General features: G+C 29.4%; 9 protein-coding genes across 9 annotated transcripts; 5 read left to right on the forward strand and 4 right to left on the reverse strand.

Moving 5' to 3' along the window:
* Nucleotides 1–485: 485 nt before the first annotated feature.
* On the forward strand, nucleotides 486–1,634 carry T551_00927 (uncharacterized protein; the record flags this gene model as incomplete). The annotated part of the gene is made up of 1 exon (XM_018373191.1): nucleotides 486–1,634. One exon carries the CDS (start codon nucleotides 486–488, stop codon nucleotides 1,632–1,634), a length of 1,149 nt encoding a protein of 382 aa, XP_018230358.1.
* Nucleotides 1,635–1,906: 272 nt separating this feature from the next.
* On the reverse strand, nucleotides 1,907–4,156 carry T551_00928 (uncharacterized protein; the record flags this gene model as incomplete). Its single annotated transcript, XM_018373192.1, has 6 exons — nucleotides 3,911–4,156; nucleotides 3,567–3,869; nucleotides 3,411–3,519; nucleotides 3,244–3,368; nucleotides 2,782–3,200; nucleotides 1,907–2,738 (listed from the first exon to the last, which is right to left on the reverse strand). The coding sequence occupies exons 1-6, from the start codon at nucleotides 4,115–4,117 to the stop codon at nucleotides 1,907–1,909; spliced, it is 1,995 nt and encodes a 664-aa protein (XP_018230359.1). The 5' UTR covers nucleotides 4,118–4,156.
* A 254-nt stretch (nucleotides 4,157–4,410) lies between these two features.
* T551_00929 (ubiquitin-40S ribosomal protein S27a) lies at nucleotides 4,411–4,957 on the forward strand (the record flags this gene model as incomplete). The annotated part of the gene is made up of 3 exons (XM_018373193.1): nucleotides 4,411–4,423; nucleotides 4,467–4,743; nucleotides 4,786–4,957. 3 exons carry the CDS (start codon nucleotides 4,411–4,413, stop codon nucleotides 4,955–4,957), a joined length of 462 nt encoding a protein of 153 aa, XP_018230360.1.
* Nucleotides 4,958–5,429: 472 nt separating this feature from the next.
* On the reverse strand, nucleotides 5,430–7,326 carry T551_00930 (T-complex protein 1 subunit zeta; the record flags this gene model as incomplete). The annotated part of the gene is made up of 7 exons (XM_018373194.1): nucleotides 5,430–5,469; nucleotides 5,512–5,947; nucleotides 5,988–6,726; nucleotides 6,780–6,974; nucleotides 7,016–7,079; nucleotides 7,121–7,194; nucleotides 7,270–7,326. 7 exons carry the CDS (start codon nucleotides 7,324–7,326, stop codon nucleotides 5,430–5,432), a joined length of 1,605 nt encoding a protein of 534 aa, XP_018230361.1.
* Nucleotides 7,327–7,500: 174 nt separating this feature from the next.
* Nucleotides 7,501–9,388, forward strand: T551_00931 (snoRNP complex protein NOP56; the record flags this gene model as incomplete). The annotated part of the gene is made up of 6 exons (XM_018373195.1): nucleotides 7,501–7,705; nucleotides 7,749–8,001; nucleotides 8,048–8,164; nucleotides 8,209–8,652; nucleotides 8,699–8,847; nucleotides 8,892–9,388. 6 exons carry the CDS (start codon nucleotides 7,501–7,503, stop codon nucleotides 9,386–9,388), a joined length of 1,665 nt encoding a protein of 554 aa, XP_018230362.1.
* Nucleotides 9,389–9,433: 45 nt separating this feature from the next.
* Nucleotides 9,434–10,314, reverse strand: T551_00932 (uncharacterized protein; the record flags this gene model as incomplete). The annotated part of the gene is made up of 4 exons (XM_018373196.1): nucleotides 9,434–9,643; nucleotides 9,688–9,975; nucleotides 10,023–10,268; nucleotides 10,312–10,314. The coding sequence occupies 4 exons, from the start codon at nucleotides 10,312–10,314 to the stop codon at nucleotides 9,434–9,436; spliced, it is 747 nt and encodes a 248-aa protein (XP_018230363.1).
* Nucleotides 10,315–10,637: 323 nt separating this feature from the next.
* T551_00933 (uncharacterized protein) lies at nucleotides 10,638–10,865 on the reverse strand (the record flags this gene model as incomplete). The annotated part of the gene is made up of 1 exon (XM_018373197.1): nucleotides 10,638–10,865. One exon carries the CDS (start codon nucleotides 10,863–10,865, stop codon nucleotides 10,638–10,640), a length of 228 nt encoding a protein of 75 aa, XP_018230364.1.
* Nucleotides 10,866–12,426: 1,561 nt separating this feature from the next.
* Nucleotides 12,427–13,556, forward strand: T551_00934 (nicotinate-nucleotide diphosphorylase (carboxylating); the record flags this gene model as incomplete). The annotated part of the gene is made up of 5 exons (XM_018373198.1): nucleotides 12,427–12,597; nucleotides 12,648–12,703; nucleotides 12,753–12,893; nucleotides 12,939–13,433; nucleotides 13,493–13,556. The coding sequence occupies 5 exons, from the start codon at nucleotides 12,427–12,429 to the stop codon at nucleotides 13,554–13,556; spliced, it is 927 nt and encodes a 308-aa protein (XP_018230365.1).
* A 667-nt stretch (nucleotides 13,557–14,223) lies between these two features.
* On the forward strand, nucleotides 14,224–14,849 carry T551_00935 (uncharacterized protein; the record flags this gene model as incomplete). The annotated part of the gene is made up of 3 exons (XM_018373199.1): nucleotides 14,224–14,260; nucleotides 14,304–14,383; nucleotides 14,436–14,849. The coding sequence occupies 3 exons, from the start codon at nucleotides 14,224–14,226 to the stop codon at nucleotides 14,847–14,849; spliced, it is 531 nt and encodes a 176-aa protein (XP_018230366.1).
* Between the last annotated feature and the right edge of the window lie 176 nt (nucleotides 14,850–15,025).

Below are 15,025 nucleotides of genomic sequence, written 5' to 3' on the forward strand. Positions count from 1 at the left end.
CCATCTCAAGCTCAATCGAGCATCGTCGGTGTCATAGCAATACTATGGCAACTAGAGAGAGGGTTACTATAGCAACTATGTGAGAGAGATAGCAAGTTTCTTTCTAGAAGACAAATGGTTTAAAGAAGATTAGAAAAAAAACAGTTTTCAGTGAAAAATAATGTTATTTTGTTTAAAAATAACACAAAAAGAATATAAAGAAAATACTTAAATAAATCTCTATTTAATAAAAGTTTCTATGGCAACACGCATCACCAAAATAAACAAATGAACATCGAAGATTTTTAACATATAAAGAGCACGAGGCAGGTTCTCGGAAAATCTCTTTTTTTCGTTTGTTTTTAGCTAGAAATACACGAATTTGACCTTTCTGCTACTTCAGAAAGGCAAAAAAGGTGTATGGTTGTTTTTTGAGCGTTTTTTTTACACAATTTTTGAGCTTTTTCAGAATTTTTTAGTTGCAGGGCAACCTTTAAATTTTTTCTATGGCTTTAGTACAGAGGAACTACTTGGAAGGAAATTACATAGATAGGAATTGCTTCCAGAAGCAAATACCTCCTGAATTTTACTTTTTGAAGTCAGAAATTTCGAATTCAAAGTTTTCTTCGGATTATACAGACTATCCGAATATATATGAGCCTCAAGCGTATAGGTATATAGATGAGGATAACAAACCGGGATGCTTTGAAGGGAAAACGGGAGAAATTCTTCTTAATAAATCCAATATGACTATACAAGACCCATTATCGTCTTCACTTGTTTTGATTGATACGTATTCGTCAAAAAATCATATTTTCCCATCTTCAGACATTCAATCTGGAGGATTTGATACGTCACTTATGATGCAAAATGTCATTGATCCTCAGCTTTTTTCAGAAAAGAATATTCAGAATATGCCTTCTATTTCACATAAAATGCAATTGCTTTCTCCACCATACTCATCTATGCAATATGATAAAAATCTTGTAAGCAATTTTACACAAAATAGTTGTGAAAAGCCAAATCAAGAAGATTTACGGTTTTTAATAGACCATTGTTCTCAATTGCAGGTTGACTTTAAAGATTCCATTCATCAGCTCTCATCTCAAATCTTTTCTCCACCCATGTCTCCAGAAGACAACACTATTGTGAATCTAGGGGATCTATCTCAGAATAACACATCTTTTGAAAAACCTTTTAATCAAATTTTGGTTACAATGCCCTTTAATGATAAAAAACAACATGATGTTCCATCTTCAAATGAAGTACTCGAAAAATCCACTACATTTGGGCGTTTTTCATCACGAAGAACTATGATTTCTCTTGAAGCAATATCATCTTTCATTCAAGGACCAGAAGAGTCTGATGGTAAATTCGTGTGTCTCTATAATGGTTGTTTAAAACGATTTGGTAGAAAATACAATATTCAATCACATATACAAACACATTTGTCAGATAGGCCTTATTGTTGTCCAATCTGTCGTGCAAGATTTGTTAGACATCATGATTTAAAACGACATGTAAAAATTCATGGCGACCAAAAACCTTATTCTTGTCCATGTGGGAAAAGTTTTGTTAGAACAGATGCACTTAAACGGCACAGAGTAAGAGGCATTTGTAAAGGATCAATATTATGTCAGGGGAAAGACATGTAAAAAGAGGGTCAAGTTTTAGTAAAGAAATTCAAACATTTTAGAAGAATAAACCATATAATATTTGTTTTATACCTATAAATACAAACAGTATAAACTATTGAAGACGTTTATAATGTAATGATTATATATAACAAGTGAAAGCGATAAATAATGTCATATAATAAACTAGGAGTAAACATCTGTCATAGTTAAAATTTTAATTTCTATTCTTTTATAGTTAAAATCTTGTTTTTTATCAACTAATTGTTTTTATAATTATATATACCAAAAAACTAACTTTTCCCTGATTTTATTATTTCAAGTATTAAAGACTTAAATACTTCATCTTTTATTTGCCCCACTTTACTCCATAATGGCTTTAAATGGTCTATTTGCCATGGAAACATTTTTTTAGAGGAAATTAAAAGGTGTTTAGCTTCTTCTAATAAATTGTTTTTAGTTAAAATGTTAATCATTGATTTGTAAATATTAAAATCTAAATTATTTAGATATTCTTGAGTAAACAGTTTGTTTGTTTTTTCACAGTTTTTTCTTTGATTTTCTATTAGATGTCTCCAATTTTCTCTTTCATTCCATACAAGACGAGCAAATTTCAAGTCATTAAATTTATATGCCGCTTGAAGCCCTAACTCGTATGTATATGGCCCTCTTTTAAATTTGTTTGAATTTAAGTAACTTGATTCTTCATACAGGTTTTCAGTAGTTATAGGATAATACATATTCTCATAAATATATTTAAATATAAAATATGATCCTTGATTAATTGGTATAGCAAGATAGGCATTCATAAGCTGCTCATCTAAAAAAGAATATTTATTTTTCTGTATATATGTCATTAATGCTTTAGATTCATTTAAAATATCTTTTGATGTATTTAAATCGCTTTTGAAAAAAACGCAATTCTTAATATCTTGAAAAAAATTACTCTTAGTATCATTCGATATATTCATATTTAATTCTGAAATTAAAATATCTGCATCATGTTTACTATTAGAAGAATCACAAAATTTTGAAACTTGATGTTGGTTATTTGGAACATAATTAGAGTAGGCTCTAAATAAACCTTGAAAAGTGTGTATATTTACATCATCTAGACATTTACATCTATTTCTATTATAATCATTACTATATAATATGTTTTTTTTACTTTTGAAATATATATTTTGCCAATATTCTTGCCTTTTTTAAATCTCCTACTTTTCCACAGGCTCTTAGTAATGCATTCAATGTTTTCATATCCATAGGAATATTATTATCTGCCATAGTTTTTGCTATTCTCCATGTTTCATAAAAATAGTCTTTTCGTTCAGCAAAAGCATGTATTAAAGCATTATATGTTTCTACAGTTGGCACGAGAGGTCCATCAGGTAATGATAACATTTCTTCAAATAAGTTATTTGCACGTTCTGCTTCGCCAGTTAAAGCACATGAATAAATCATGAGAGAATATGTTTTAACATCTGGATATACATCTTTCGAGCGATACTTCAATAAATTAAAAGTCATCCATGCATTATTAAATAACCTTTTCTGAAGAAATGCAGAAATTAAAATAGTATAGATAGTCTAGTTATTAGAAAAAATATTCATTATGATTGGATTTTCTTACAAGATTAGGCTCAATAGAATAATTTTTCATATCTTTAAAGAGTAATAATGCATTATCAGGACACTTAATTTTCACATATCCATTCATTAAATGAGCATATGAAAATACAGTAGGTTTAATTTCATCTATTTTAATATTAATATTTTTTAAATATATATATTAATTACGTTGTTTCATTTGGGAAAAAAGATTCATAGCTTTTTCAACATTACCAAATTCAATGCAGCCATTAATCATAAAATCATACGTTAAGCTATCAGGCTGAATAGAAGCATTCTATTAAAACAATAAAAACTTTTTTTATTCTTCAAAAAGAGGCATACCTTTATCATACTAAAAATAACATCTGTCAATCCTCCTCTTTCTTTAGGCGTAATAGATGCTATTATTTGATTGACTTCTGATGTCGTTAAACCCATAAATCCTCCACGAGCATTAATCATGCTTAATTTCTGAGTCCATGTAGTGTTCAAATCTATTTCTTGAGATAAGTCTCCAAGCTTGTCTTCAAGAATAGGAGGAAGAATAGGACATTTATTTGTCAACGCTAATTCTTGATTTTGCGGATTACAAATAGAATGATATAGAAACTCATGTTCACTTTCCAATGACTTTCTATCAGAATCCTAAAGGCATTAAAGAAATAATAAACCTATAAAATGCTCACATTGTTTTTTAATAATCTTTGTTTATCATGTTTTTCAAGTTTTGCACTCAATTCTGCAACATACTGTTCCAAAACACGAATATGCTGTAATAATGGACTTTTTGACCGCTTTTTTGAGATAGTACCCGACTTATAACGCGCAAAAAAACACTGAAATACTGTTCTAGCACTTAAATGTCCTTTTTCTATACATCTTCCGAAAAACATGATATATACATGTTTGTGCTAAATTTTTCTTTGTTTAATCCAAAAAAAATCCGAAAAAAAACTTATAACCATAAAAACATCATTCACAGATATCACTGAGCCAAAATTTTCTCTTAAACTTCGCTTATCTGTCTTTATTTTTTATATTTTTAACTGATTATCTTTTTCTGACGTTAAAAATATAGTCACGAAATTGTAAACAGCGAGATCAGACATCAGCTCACTTAGACAAGCATAGGATAAGCAAGAAACGCAGCGTTTTCTAACGCTGTAGTGCATAAAACTCACGGGAAATGCAAATATTCGGTAACTACTTGTTTTTGTGATTCTTTTGATACCAAATATGTAGTGAAAACACTTACGGGAAAGACAATCGTACTTGAAGTTGAATCAAGCAATACAATTAACAATATTAAAAATAAAATCAGTAGCAAAGAGGAGATATCGCCTGATCAACAACGGTTAATTTATGCTGGAAAGCAGCTGGAAGATGCTCGGACATTATCTGATTATAATATTCAGAAAGATTCTACTTTACACTTGGTTTTACGTCTTCTTGGTGGAGCAAAGAAACGTAAAAAAAAGGTCTATACAACACCGAAAAAGATTAAGCATAAACGGAAAAAGTGAGTTATTGTTTGTTATATTCCTGTTTTTTATTCTTGTAGATGTAAATTATCAATTTTAAGCCACTATAGTATTACAAGTGAAGGAAAAATTCAAAGACTTCGTAGTGAATGTCCACATCCAACGTGTGGTGCAGGGATTTTGATGGCACTCCATGATAATAGACAGCACTGTGGAAGATGTGGATTAACAATGGTGTTTAAAAAAGAGTGAATATATTATCATTTAGTAGATTTTATATATTTTTAATCTGTTCAAAAATCATCGAGTCACATATATAGTTTATATTTTGCCTGAATGTTTCTGTTTCAGGATTCAAATTCTAAATACAATTTTGTCTTAACTAAAAATTATGTTCTAAATCTTTCCGTTTTTATTTTTTGCTGCTTTTAAAATATTTAATAAGAGCTTGATTTTTGTTCTTAGCAAAAATTCACCAAAGACTATTTGTATGGTGCTTAAGTTTTAGTAAAGATTCAAATAACAATATATTGCAAAATAGAATATATATTATTTGGCAACCATAGTATTTTCGAAATTAGTATCCTTTGAAATTGAAAATATGTTTAATAGTGATAGAAAAAGTTTAATAATTATTTAAAATAATTTTATTTTCTAAACAAGTATATCCTAATGTACAAAATTATTTCAAAAAAGTTATTTTTACATATAAAACATTGAATCATTAAACTTGAGATGCTTCTTTAAGACTACTTCTTCCAGCCCTAAACAAGTTAGAAAATTTCATATTATTTGCAAATAACTACTTTAGAATCTCATCTACATTTAAAAGGTTATTGCAAATCACACAAGATGAATGCAGCATGTGCCTAATAACTCTGTAATTATCGTAAATGCCCTCAGATAATGGATCAGACGGTTCCCCTGTTACTAAATCTACGCCTACAATATGTCCTTGATAATATTCATCCTGTAATGCAACGATTGTATCTTGTTGATCAAATCCACCATTAGCAGCAAGAGTTTTGGGAATAACAAGTAAAGCATCTGCAAATGCCTGTACACCAAATCTAGCCTTCCCTTTTACAGTATTTATAAAATTTTTTAAAAGATGAATAGAGCATGCTAACTGATAAGCACCAGAACCTGGGACTATGCAACCATCCTCAATTGCATTTTTTACACTTCTAAGACCATCACGAATAGCATCTTGAACTTGAGTAATTGTATGTGGATTTGAACCTAAAAATGATGAGCTTAAAAATATTTATCATCTAAATACCTTTTATAAGAATAGTAACACTTTTTGGATCTTTAACATCTTCTACAAACGTATATTTTTCTTCACCAAGTACTTGTTCATATACTAAGCCTGCCCAACCTAAAATATCCGGAGTAAGATCTTCTACACTATTTTGAGCAACACCACCGCAAATGAGTTGCAATCTTTCCATATTACGTCTTTTTGCACGACGTAATGCAAAAATGCCATTTTTAACAAAGACATCAAGAGATAAAGGATCGATACCCTTCTGATTAATTACAACAAATCCTTTTTTCGGATTGTCTCCGCAAACTTGTTTCTTTAACTCGACAATTTTTCTTAATTTATCATCAACAAATTTCCTTTCACTTTCAACAAGTTTTTCTCTCTGTTCAGCAGTACTATAGTAAAAGGTGGAATTAATTTCTGTTTTCTCATATTCCAATGAAACATTTAAGATAAGAACATATGCATTCTCAACTCTTTTCATCATATCTGGATGACGAGTACCGTGATCCAGAAGAAGTCCCTTAATTAATTGTGTATCTGTAACTGTACGATGTTGCATTTTCATAATTTCAACCATATGTAAGTCAATTGGTTCATTTTCTCTTTGAACAAACAAAACTGCATCTACAATATAATGCATTAAATTTTCAACTACTGAAGCATGCAATTTTGTTGACAATGATGATCTAGCTACAGACAATAATGTAGCACGATCCATTTTCTTATTAATCTTAAACTTGTCCAAAAACTATTGAAAAGAATGGTTAAGCCTCTATGTTTTGCAATCATAGAAATGCTCACCACAAGTGCCTCTTTTTGGGCCAATTCAATGCCTTCAGTTATAACTCTTGGATGAATGCCTTCCTGAATATATCGTTCTGCTTGCTTAAGTATCTCTCCAACTAAAAGGCATATTGATGTCGTTCCATCTCCCGTTATATCGTCCTGTGCTGCTGCTGCACGGGCAATCATACTTGCCGTTGGATTTTGAATTTGCTAGAAATATAAACACTTATAACATCCTCTTTTTCATTTACCATCTCCGTCAAAAGCACTTTTCCATCTTTTGTAAGTTTAATGTTTCCTGCTCCATCCACCAGCCTAAAAGTAAGAAAAATTGTATTTTCAAAAGCACTAATTACATTTTAATTGTTCCCTTTGGACCAAGATTACTTTTAAGCACATTCTGAAGGCCGCATGCAGCTGCTATATTGACCTATTTTCATTGATTAAAAATTGATGAAAAAAAGGCGAAAAAAAGATAAAAAAAACAAAAAAAACACTCACATACCTGCAATGCTTGTTCTCGATGAAGTGACTCTGCTTTAGGATTCAGCAGTGTAATCATTTTTCAAAATTTAGTCTTTTGTTTAATCAATTTGCAGCAATTAAATGATGAACGTTAACCAACGTTTTCGTGTAAAAACGTCTTAATCTTAGAGAGCGGAGATAACCTCACGAAATTTAACAAAAAACAAAAAATATATTTTATGGCTATAAAACTTAATAAATTGAATAAAATATGGTTCAAGAACTTTTGGTTGAGCTTTCAATAGGATATGCCCTTTTTGAAGTAATTCAAACGGAAGTAATAGGGAAGAAATTGAGAGAAGTACAAGAAGCATCACAAGATCTTTCAAAATTTGGAAAATTTGTAAAATTGAAGAGTTTTTTGCCTTATAGAGATGCAGACCATGCTTTAAAGAATGTAAATGATATATCAGAAGGTATTTTACTTAATTATATAGTTTAGAGAATGATATTTTTTAGGTTTAATGAATGATGATCTTAAGGCGTTTCTTGAAATGAATTTGCCGAATTCAGGCAAGAAAAATAGTATTTTGCTTGGAGTATCAGACAAAAATCTTGCAGGAAGTGTTCGTTCTGGACTTAAAAATGTTGAATGTGATACATCAGAAGTAACTCAAGATTTACTTCGTGGAGTCCGTCTTCATATAGGAAAACTATTAAAGCAGCTTCAGCCGGGAGATATTGAAAGAGCACAGTTGGGACTTGGCCATTCGTGTGTTTTTTATATGTTTAAAAAGTAGATTGACTGACTAGTTTAGTTATTCACGTGCAAAAGTAAAATTTAATGTAAATAAAGTGGACAATCACATTGTCAATGCAATTGCATTAATGGATCAGCTTGATAAAGATATAAATACATTCTCTATGCGTGTCAGGTAAATTTAGAGCTAATGTTTCAATATATTTTTATTGGTTATAGAGAATGGTATGGATGGCATATGCCAGAGCTTATAAAATTCGCAAACGACAACTATCAGTATGCAAAATTAGTAATATGTATTGGAAATAAAGCAACTATTTCCCAAGATAGTCTTGAAAATCTTACGATAATTATGAACAATGACGCAATAACAGCACAAAATATTATTAACGCAGCTCGTATTAGTATGGGACAAGATATATCTGCACTTGATATGGAAAACATTCTAACATTTGCACGAAAAGTAGTTGATCTTTCAGATTACAGAAAAAAATTATATACATATCTTGTTAATAAAATGAATACTGTGGCACCTAACCTTACAAAACTTATAGGGGAAGTAATTGGAGCAAGGTTAATTTCTCATGCAGGGAGTCTTGCAAATTTATCAAAATATCCTGCATCAACGGTTCAAATTCTAGGTGCAGAAAAAGCATTATTTCGGTATAAATAAATGTTTTTTGACCTTTATATGTTTACAAAGTTACAGAGCTTTGAAAACTAAAGGAAATACTCCTAAATATGGTTTAATTTACCATTCTTCGTTTATTGGACGTGCTGGACAGAGAAATAAAGGACGTATATCACGATTTTTAGCAAACAAATGCTCTATTGCTAGTAGAATAGACAATTTTACAGGTATTTTTTATTTTTAGAGTCAAGTATTTTGCTTATGGTTCAAGATATGCCTACAGCGAGATTTGGTGAAGTTTTGAAAGAACAGGTAGAGGAACGCTTAGCTTTTTATGAGACAGGTGCTGCTGTCACAAAAAACAGTGTAGCCATGAGACGGGCAATAGACTTAGTTCTTTCTGAAAATACGACACAGTCAAATGCTGATCATGTAAATAATATAAAAGAATTGAAAAGCAATAAGGAAAACAAAAAGAAAGAAAATAAAAAAGACAAAAAAGAAAATAAAAAAAACGAAAAAGAAAATGAAAAGGAAGACGAAAAGGAAGATGAAAAGGAAAACAAGGAAAAGAAAAAGGATGATAAAAAAAAGAAAAAGAGAGAGGAAAAAGAAGAGAAAAAAGAAAAGAAAAAGAAAGAGGAGAAAAAGAGAAAAGAGAAGAAAGAGAAAAAAGAGGAAAAAAAGCAAATAAAAGAAGAGAAAAAGAAAAAACGTCAAAGGGAAAATGAACTAGATATGAAGTCTTCAAAAAAGATAAAAAAATAGTTTAATTCCTAAAATGTCGTAATTTATATGTAATATAATTGTTATTTAAAGATACATTGTTAATATATCAGTTCTTTTTTTGGTATTTGCATTGTAATCTTGTAATTTTACTTTTAAATCCAATTTTCCCTTGGCAAAAAATTCATCAAGCAGATATGCTACATGTTCTGCAACATCTGAAGTTATCTTTAAATGAGCACTAGGGCCATGAGAAGATGCAATAATAGCAACAGCATCCATATTTCGTTGCTCACACTTTTATGAAATTAATTTAAGATATTAATAACTTTATATTTTACCAATGATAATATAGATGCTTCCATCCCAGAAAGTAAAGCAGGTGGCCTTAAAAATGGATAGTTATTATTGTTTATATCCAATGATGATAAGGTTGTACGAAGGAGACTGACAGGAGATGATACAGACCATTGAAAAACAGTTGCAAGCAAAAATATACGTTTAAATTTTAAATGATCAAAAATATAACAAGAAATCTGATAGCACATCTCAATTGGTATATTATTAGGAAAAATAACAGAATATAGAGAAAATTCAGAATTAGAAAAAAGCCTTATTGACTGATTTTCCTATGTTTTTGATATATTTATTTCTCAATTAATAATGTTTAACTTACTGAAACCTGAAATAAGATTTGACACTCATTTTCTCCAGGAAATCGCTTCAGAATGTCAAGAAATAATTCACTTGCTATAATAACATCGGATACATGATTTGGGAAAGAGTTTACACATTTTATTTTACATTCATTTTGTGTTTTTTTGTTAATATTATATTTGCTAAAATCATTTAATGAATCTTCTTCAGAGCTTGTTTCTGAATCATTCAAAGAGTATCTTTTTGGAGGTTCTTCATGAAAATTCTGTATCCAAATTATTTTTGAAAATTATCTTTTTACAATTTACCATTTTTTATATTAATAAGCTTAGAAAGAATAAAGGGTTTAATAGCCCTTAAAAATACGATTTTTTATTAAATAAAGATTTACTATAAGATATATTAAATAAACAAGATTAACTTAATATATTGGAAAATTACTAAAAAATAAAATAATGATTTAATAAAATTATTTTATTATTTATCCAAAATATACTTAATGTAATAAAGTTATTATTATAACTAAAAATATGTATAGTTAAATAATATTATGAAATTATCTTTTTAAAGCATCTTTTAAAGATATTTCATTACAACTAAAGCTCATGCAACAACTGCTATTACTAGTTCTTTGCTATTGTATTTGAGATGTATCAAATGAATTCTTAGCAGCTTTGGCAATCAATGTAGAAATATCTGTAAAAATAACAACTCTAAGAAACTCTAGATTTGAAAACATAATTCCATATATTTGATTTGATAAAGATATTAGTGAAGTTAGTGTAGATGTTATAGATAAAGTATTTATACTAGATTGAGATAACAAATATGGTGATGTAATAGCTGATGATGCTGTAGACATAGATATAGATGGTAGAGAAAAATCCCTAATAAGCCATAAAGAATGTCATTTAATAGCAAGAAATTTAGTAATAACATATGACAAGGTCGAATTTATAGTAATTAAAAAATGAGGCGCACTATCTTTTCTATCTTTTAACCCTTGTTTGTATTTAATAACTGATAAAGAGTTAACATAAGTAGTTCCGAAAGATGTTTCAGTCCAAGTCTAATCGTATACTAACTTTATTTGAACAGTAATATATGAACCATTAAAATACACACCTTAATATCTAGAATTAAAATATTTCTTAAAGTATTTTTATGAAAATCAATTACAACAATAGAAAAAGCGCTATTGCAACCTAACTTTTCTTAAACAATAAATATTTAGAAATATGAAAAATACTTATAGATCATTTCTACAGCTTCAACTGTATGCTTGTTACACTCAATATAACATTTGAATGCCCAATATTAAGGTCATGCATCCAAAATCATTTAGACGACAAACACTTTACCATCAATAAATCTATATCTTTATCATCATATGAAAAATATTTTTAAACATAAAAAACGAATTATAGTTTTCCCAAAGAAATTTAATAAACTGTTGCTGAGTTACAACCCCAATTATCTAAGAATATTCTATGTCCTACTGCTATATAACAAATATTCACATCAAAAATTCCAGATACTTTAGATAAATATGTATCTTCAGTTATTATTATAAACATGTTTTTTAACATTTGTTAACATTTGAAACGAATTTTACATCTTTTTTTACATCTACAACAGAAATCAATGTTTGTAATGATGTAATACCATTATTTAACTCAGTATGGGAAAAAGTTTGCTGTAAAAACTCTATAAAATTAGTATTATCAAATGTCCTATTAATTGAATAACTGGTAAGTGATTCCCTAACGAGTAGTAAAGATACTTCATTTTGCGCAAAAATCTTAATATATCAGAATATATACCAACAATTGTGTCATGAAAAGATTTTCCATGCTTCTTCCATAGATATACTTGCTTCTAACCACTGAACAGACTGATTTTCAACTAATTGGTATATTTTAGCATTTTTTCAGCCAAAAAAAAGTGCTAATAAGAAATTTATGATTCATTTTAAAGAATAACAAGAATAATTAATAAAAAGGTGTTTTTCTATATTTCAAAGCCTCTTTTTTTAACTTATATGTTCTGATCCATATGTTGGAGAGTCCAAGTTTGGTTCAATAAGAATATATAATAAAAGAAATTTCATTTAAACTCTAAAAACAAAAGAATATCATATTTTTTGTTATATATAGCTAACTTTAGTCAAAAAAGAGTTTTTTACCAAGCAGAGCAGGTGATGCACCAAAATGCTCCTGTTAAATCTTAATATCGTAGAAACTGCACAAAATTGTAAATTTATAAACTAGGTGAGTATGGACCTAATTTGAAAGAAAAAGATGAACTAAGTATAAAAAGATGTAGTAGATGTTTTTTCTAGTTATTTTCTTTTTTTTGGGAAAAAAAACTCTTATTTTTGAGGAAATAAGGAAATAAGTGATATGTAAAATCCATAATCTAATATGACGACGTGTGCATGGAAAAATATAGGCTGTAGCCTTCAGAATATACTCCCTAGTTCTTGGAAACGTATTGTTGAATCATGGCTTCGGGAAGATGTTCCTAGTTTAGACTATGGTGGATTTGTTGTTGGTGAAAAACCAGAAACAGCGGTTCTTTACGGAAAAAGCGAAGTAAAAGGCAGAAAGAATATAAGAAGAAAGCAACTTATGTGTTTTTATAGGGAGTGTTGGCAGGAGTTCCTTTTTTTGAGGAAATTTTCAAACAACTTGAGTGCAGGTAACTTTTTTCATGTTTTAAAGCTTTTTGTATTTAAACTATCAAATAGTGTTGAATGGTGCTTAAAAGAAGGAGAAAATATTAATCCAGTAATGAAAGTTGCTATAGTTCGTGGGCCAGCAAAAAATATACTTCTTGGTGAGCGAATTTCTTTAAATATCATTTCACGTTGCTCTGGAATCGCTACCAAGTTAATATCCTGTGAATATTTAAGGAAAAAATGACCAGAATCTAGATCACGGAGAACGATTAATAAGTTAAGAAATTTGGGTTATCATGGTGTAGTTGCTGGCACACGAAAAACGACACCAGGATTTCGACTCGTTGAAAAGTATGGAATGTTGGTGGGAGGTGTAGACCCACACCGATTTGATTTAAGCAGTATGATTATGCTTAAAGATAATCATATTTTGTCAAAAGGTCATACTCGTTTATACAAAATGTTAACTCTGATCCGATTTACAGGGTCTATTACGAAAGCAGTCGAAGCAGCTCGTTTAGTTGGTGGATTTTCACTGAAAATTGAAGTAGAAGTACGATCTGAAGCAGAAGCGGATGAAGCTATTCTTTCAGGGGCAGATATTGTTATGTTAGATAATTTTCACAATGATAATATGAAAACTGTCGCTAGGAATCTGAAACAAAAATGGAAGAATAAAACAAAGTTCCTTCTTGAATGCAGTGGAGGGATAACAGAGGAAAATGCACACGAATTCATTTCTAATGGCACGTATGAATATTTTATATAGCCCATAATTAATCGTTTGTTATAGATCTTGACATTTTGAGTATTAGTTCTATTCATCAAGGTGTTAAACATGTTGACTTTTCCCTAAAAATTCACCAGGTGTAATATATTCATTCACAAAATTTAAATCAGCTTTAAACTACACATTATACTCGATGACTCTATAAACTTTTGACTTCTAAGCGTACATAACTTTTAAAATATGGCTTTTATTCAGTTTTTATATTAATATAATTGCACATATTTAAACACCAAACCACCGAACAATATCATTCTTGATTCACTTCATATTGTGGACTCAGAACTTAAACCACCGTCTTTGTCAGAATAGTATATTATTTTCATATTTTACTAAAATAAAAAAATCTTAAAATTGTCTTATATTTTACACTGCTTTTATTCCTTTTTACACAAATAACATAGATTAATTTTTTTTTTTATTTTTTTACAAACTTCAACTTAGTCTATTTCTATACTTGTACTAAATGTATGATTTCTGACCTAGATTCATCCTTATTAATAAAGGACAAATCCACGTTATTATTGAACCATTTATTCATCTTTCCCTTCTTTCCCGCTCCTAATATTCATATCTACAGAATATAGAAGTAGAATAAAAGGGAAACCCTTTAGAATCTTTGAAATTCTTATATATAAAATTCCTCCGAAATCCGTGGTAAAAGAGGGTTATTTATATAAGTATTGAAGTATATTTTTAGGGTTTTTAGTAATTCATCATCAATTTAACCTTTTAAATTAATATCATGATATTATGACGAAAAAGAAGTTTAGAAAACCTATAAGAGGAGGTATTTATAGATATACATTAGAAAGATGTTTATAGTTTATTAGAAGGAAAAAGTTTTTCGGCAAACTTAGTATTAGATGAAGAAGGAACATTAGTACCAGGCAGTGCTTCTAAGACTTGGAAAGTAGGGTTAAGAGATGCAAAATTATTGATGAAGCGTAACAATAATCCTTCAGGAAGCTAAGGAATCGTCTAGTAGTTCAGATACAGACAACAATTTTGAAGAATCAGATACAACAGATTCAGAAGTGCCGTCTTTTCATTCTACTCGTAAAAAAGAAAAGACAAATGCACTGGAATCTATTATTGAAATAGAGAATCCTAACCGAGTAAAGAAACAAAACTTAAAGATTTCTGATCTTTCAAAAATGTATCCACAAGAGCTAAGCAGGAGAGAACGTGAAGCTATAGAAAAAAAGGCAGCAGAAGAGCGGTATAGAAAGCTTCATTCAGAGGGAAAAACAGAAAAAGCTAAAGCAGATCTGGCAAGACTTGCAATTGTAAGAAAAGAAAGGGAAGAAAAAGCAAGACAAAGAAAAGCAGAGCAAGAAGCTAAGGAAAATGCAATGAGGAATAGGACAGATAAATAGGCTAGTTCTTTATAGTTGGGATGCTTTTGCGTATTTATACATATTAATTTTATTTTTGATTTAATTTCTACTGTATAAAATATCGAGTGGATGATTGTTTCACCAATAATATTTAGATCAATATAATCTTATTCTTATGTGTATTTGGGATATTTTATACGTGTTTAGTATTTTTA

This window comes from Pneumocystis jirovecii (assembly GCF_001477535.1).
Source record: "Pneumocystis jirovecii RU7 chromosome Unknown supercont1.4, whole genome shotgun sequence".
NCBI classification, from domain to species: domain Eukaryota; kingdom Fungi; phylum Ascomycota; class Pneumocystomycetes; order Pneumocystales; family Pneumocystaceae; genus Pneumocystis; species Pneumocystis jirovecii.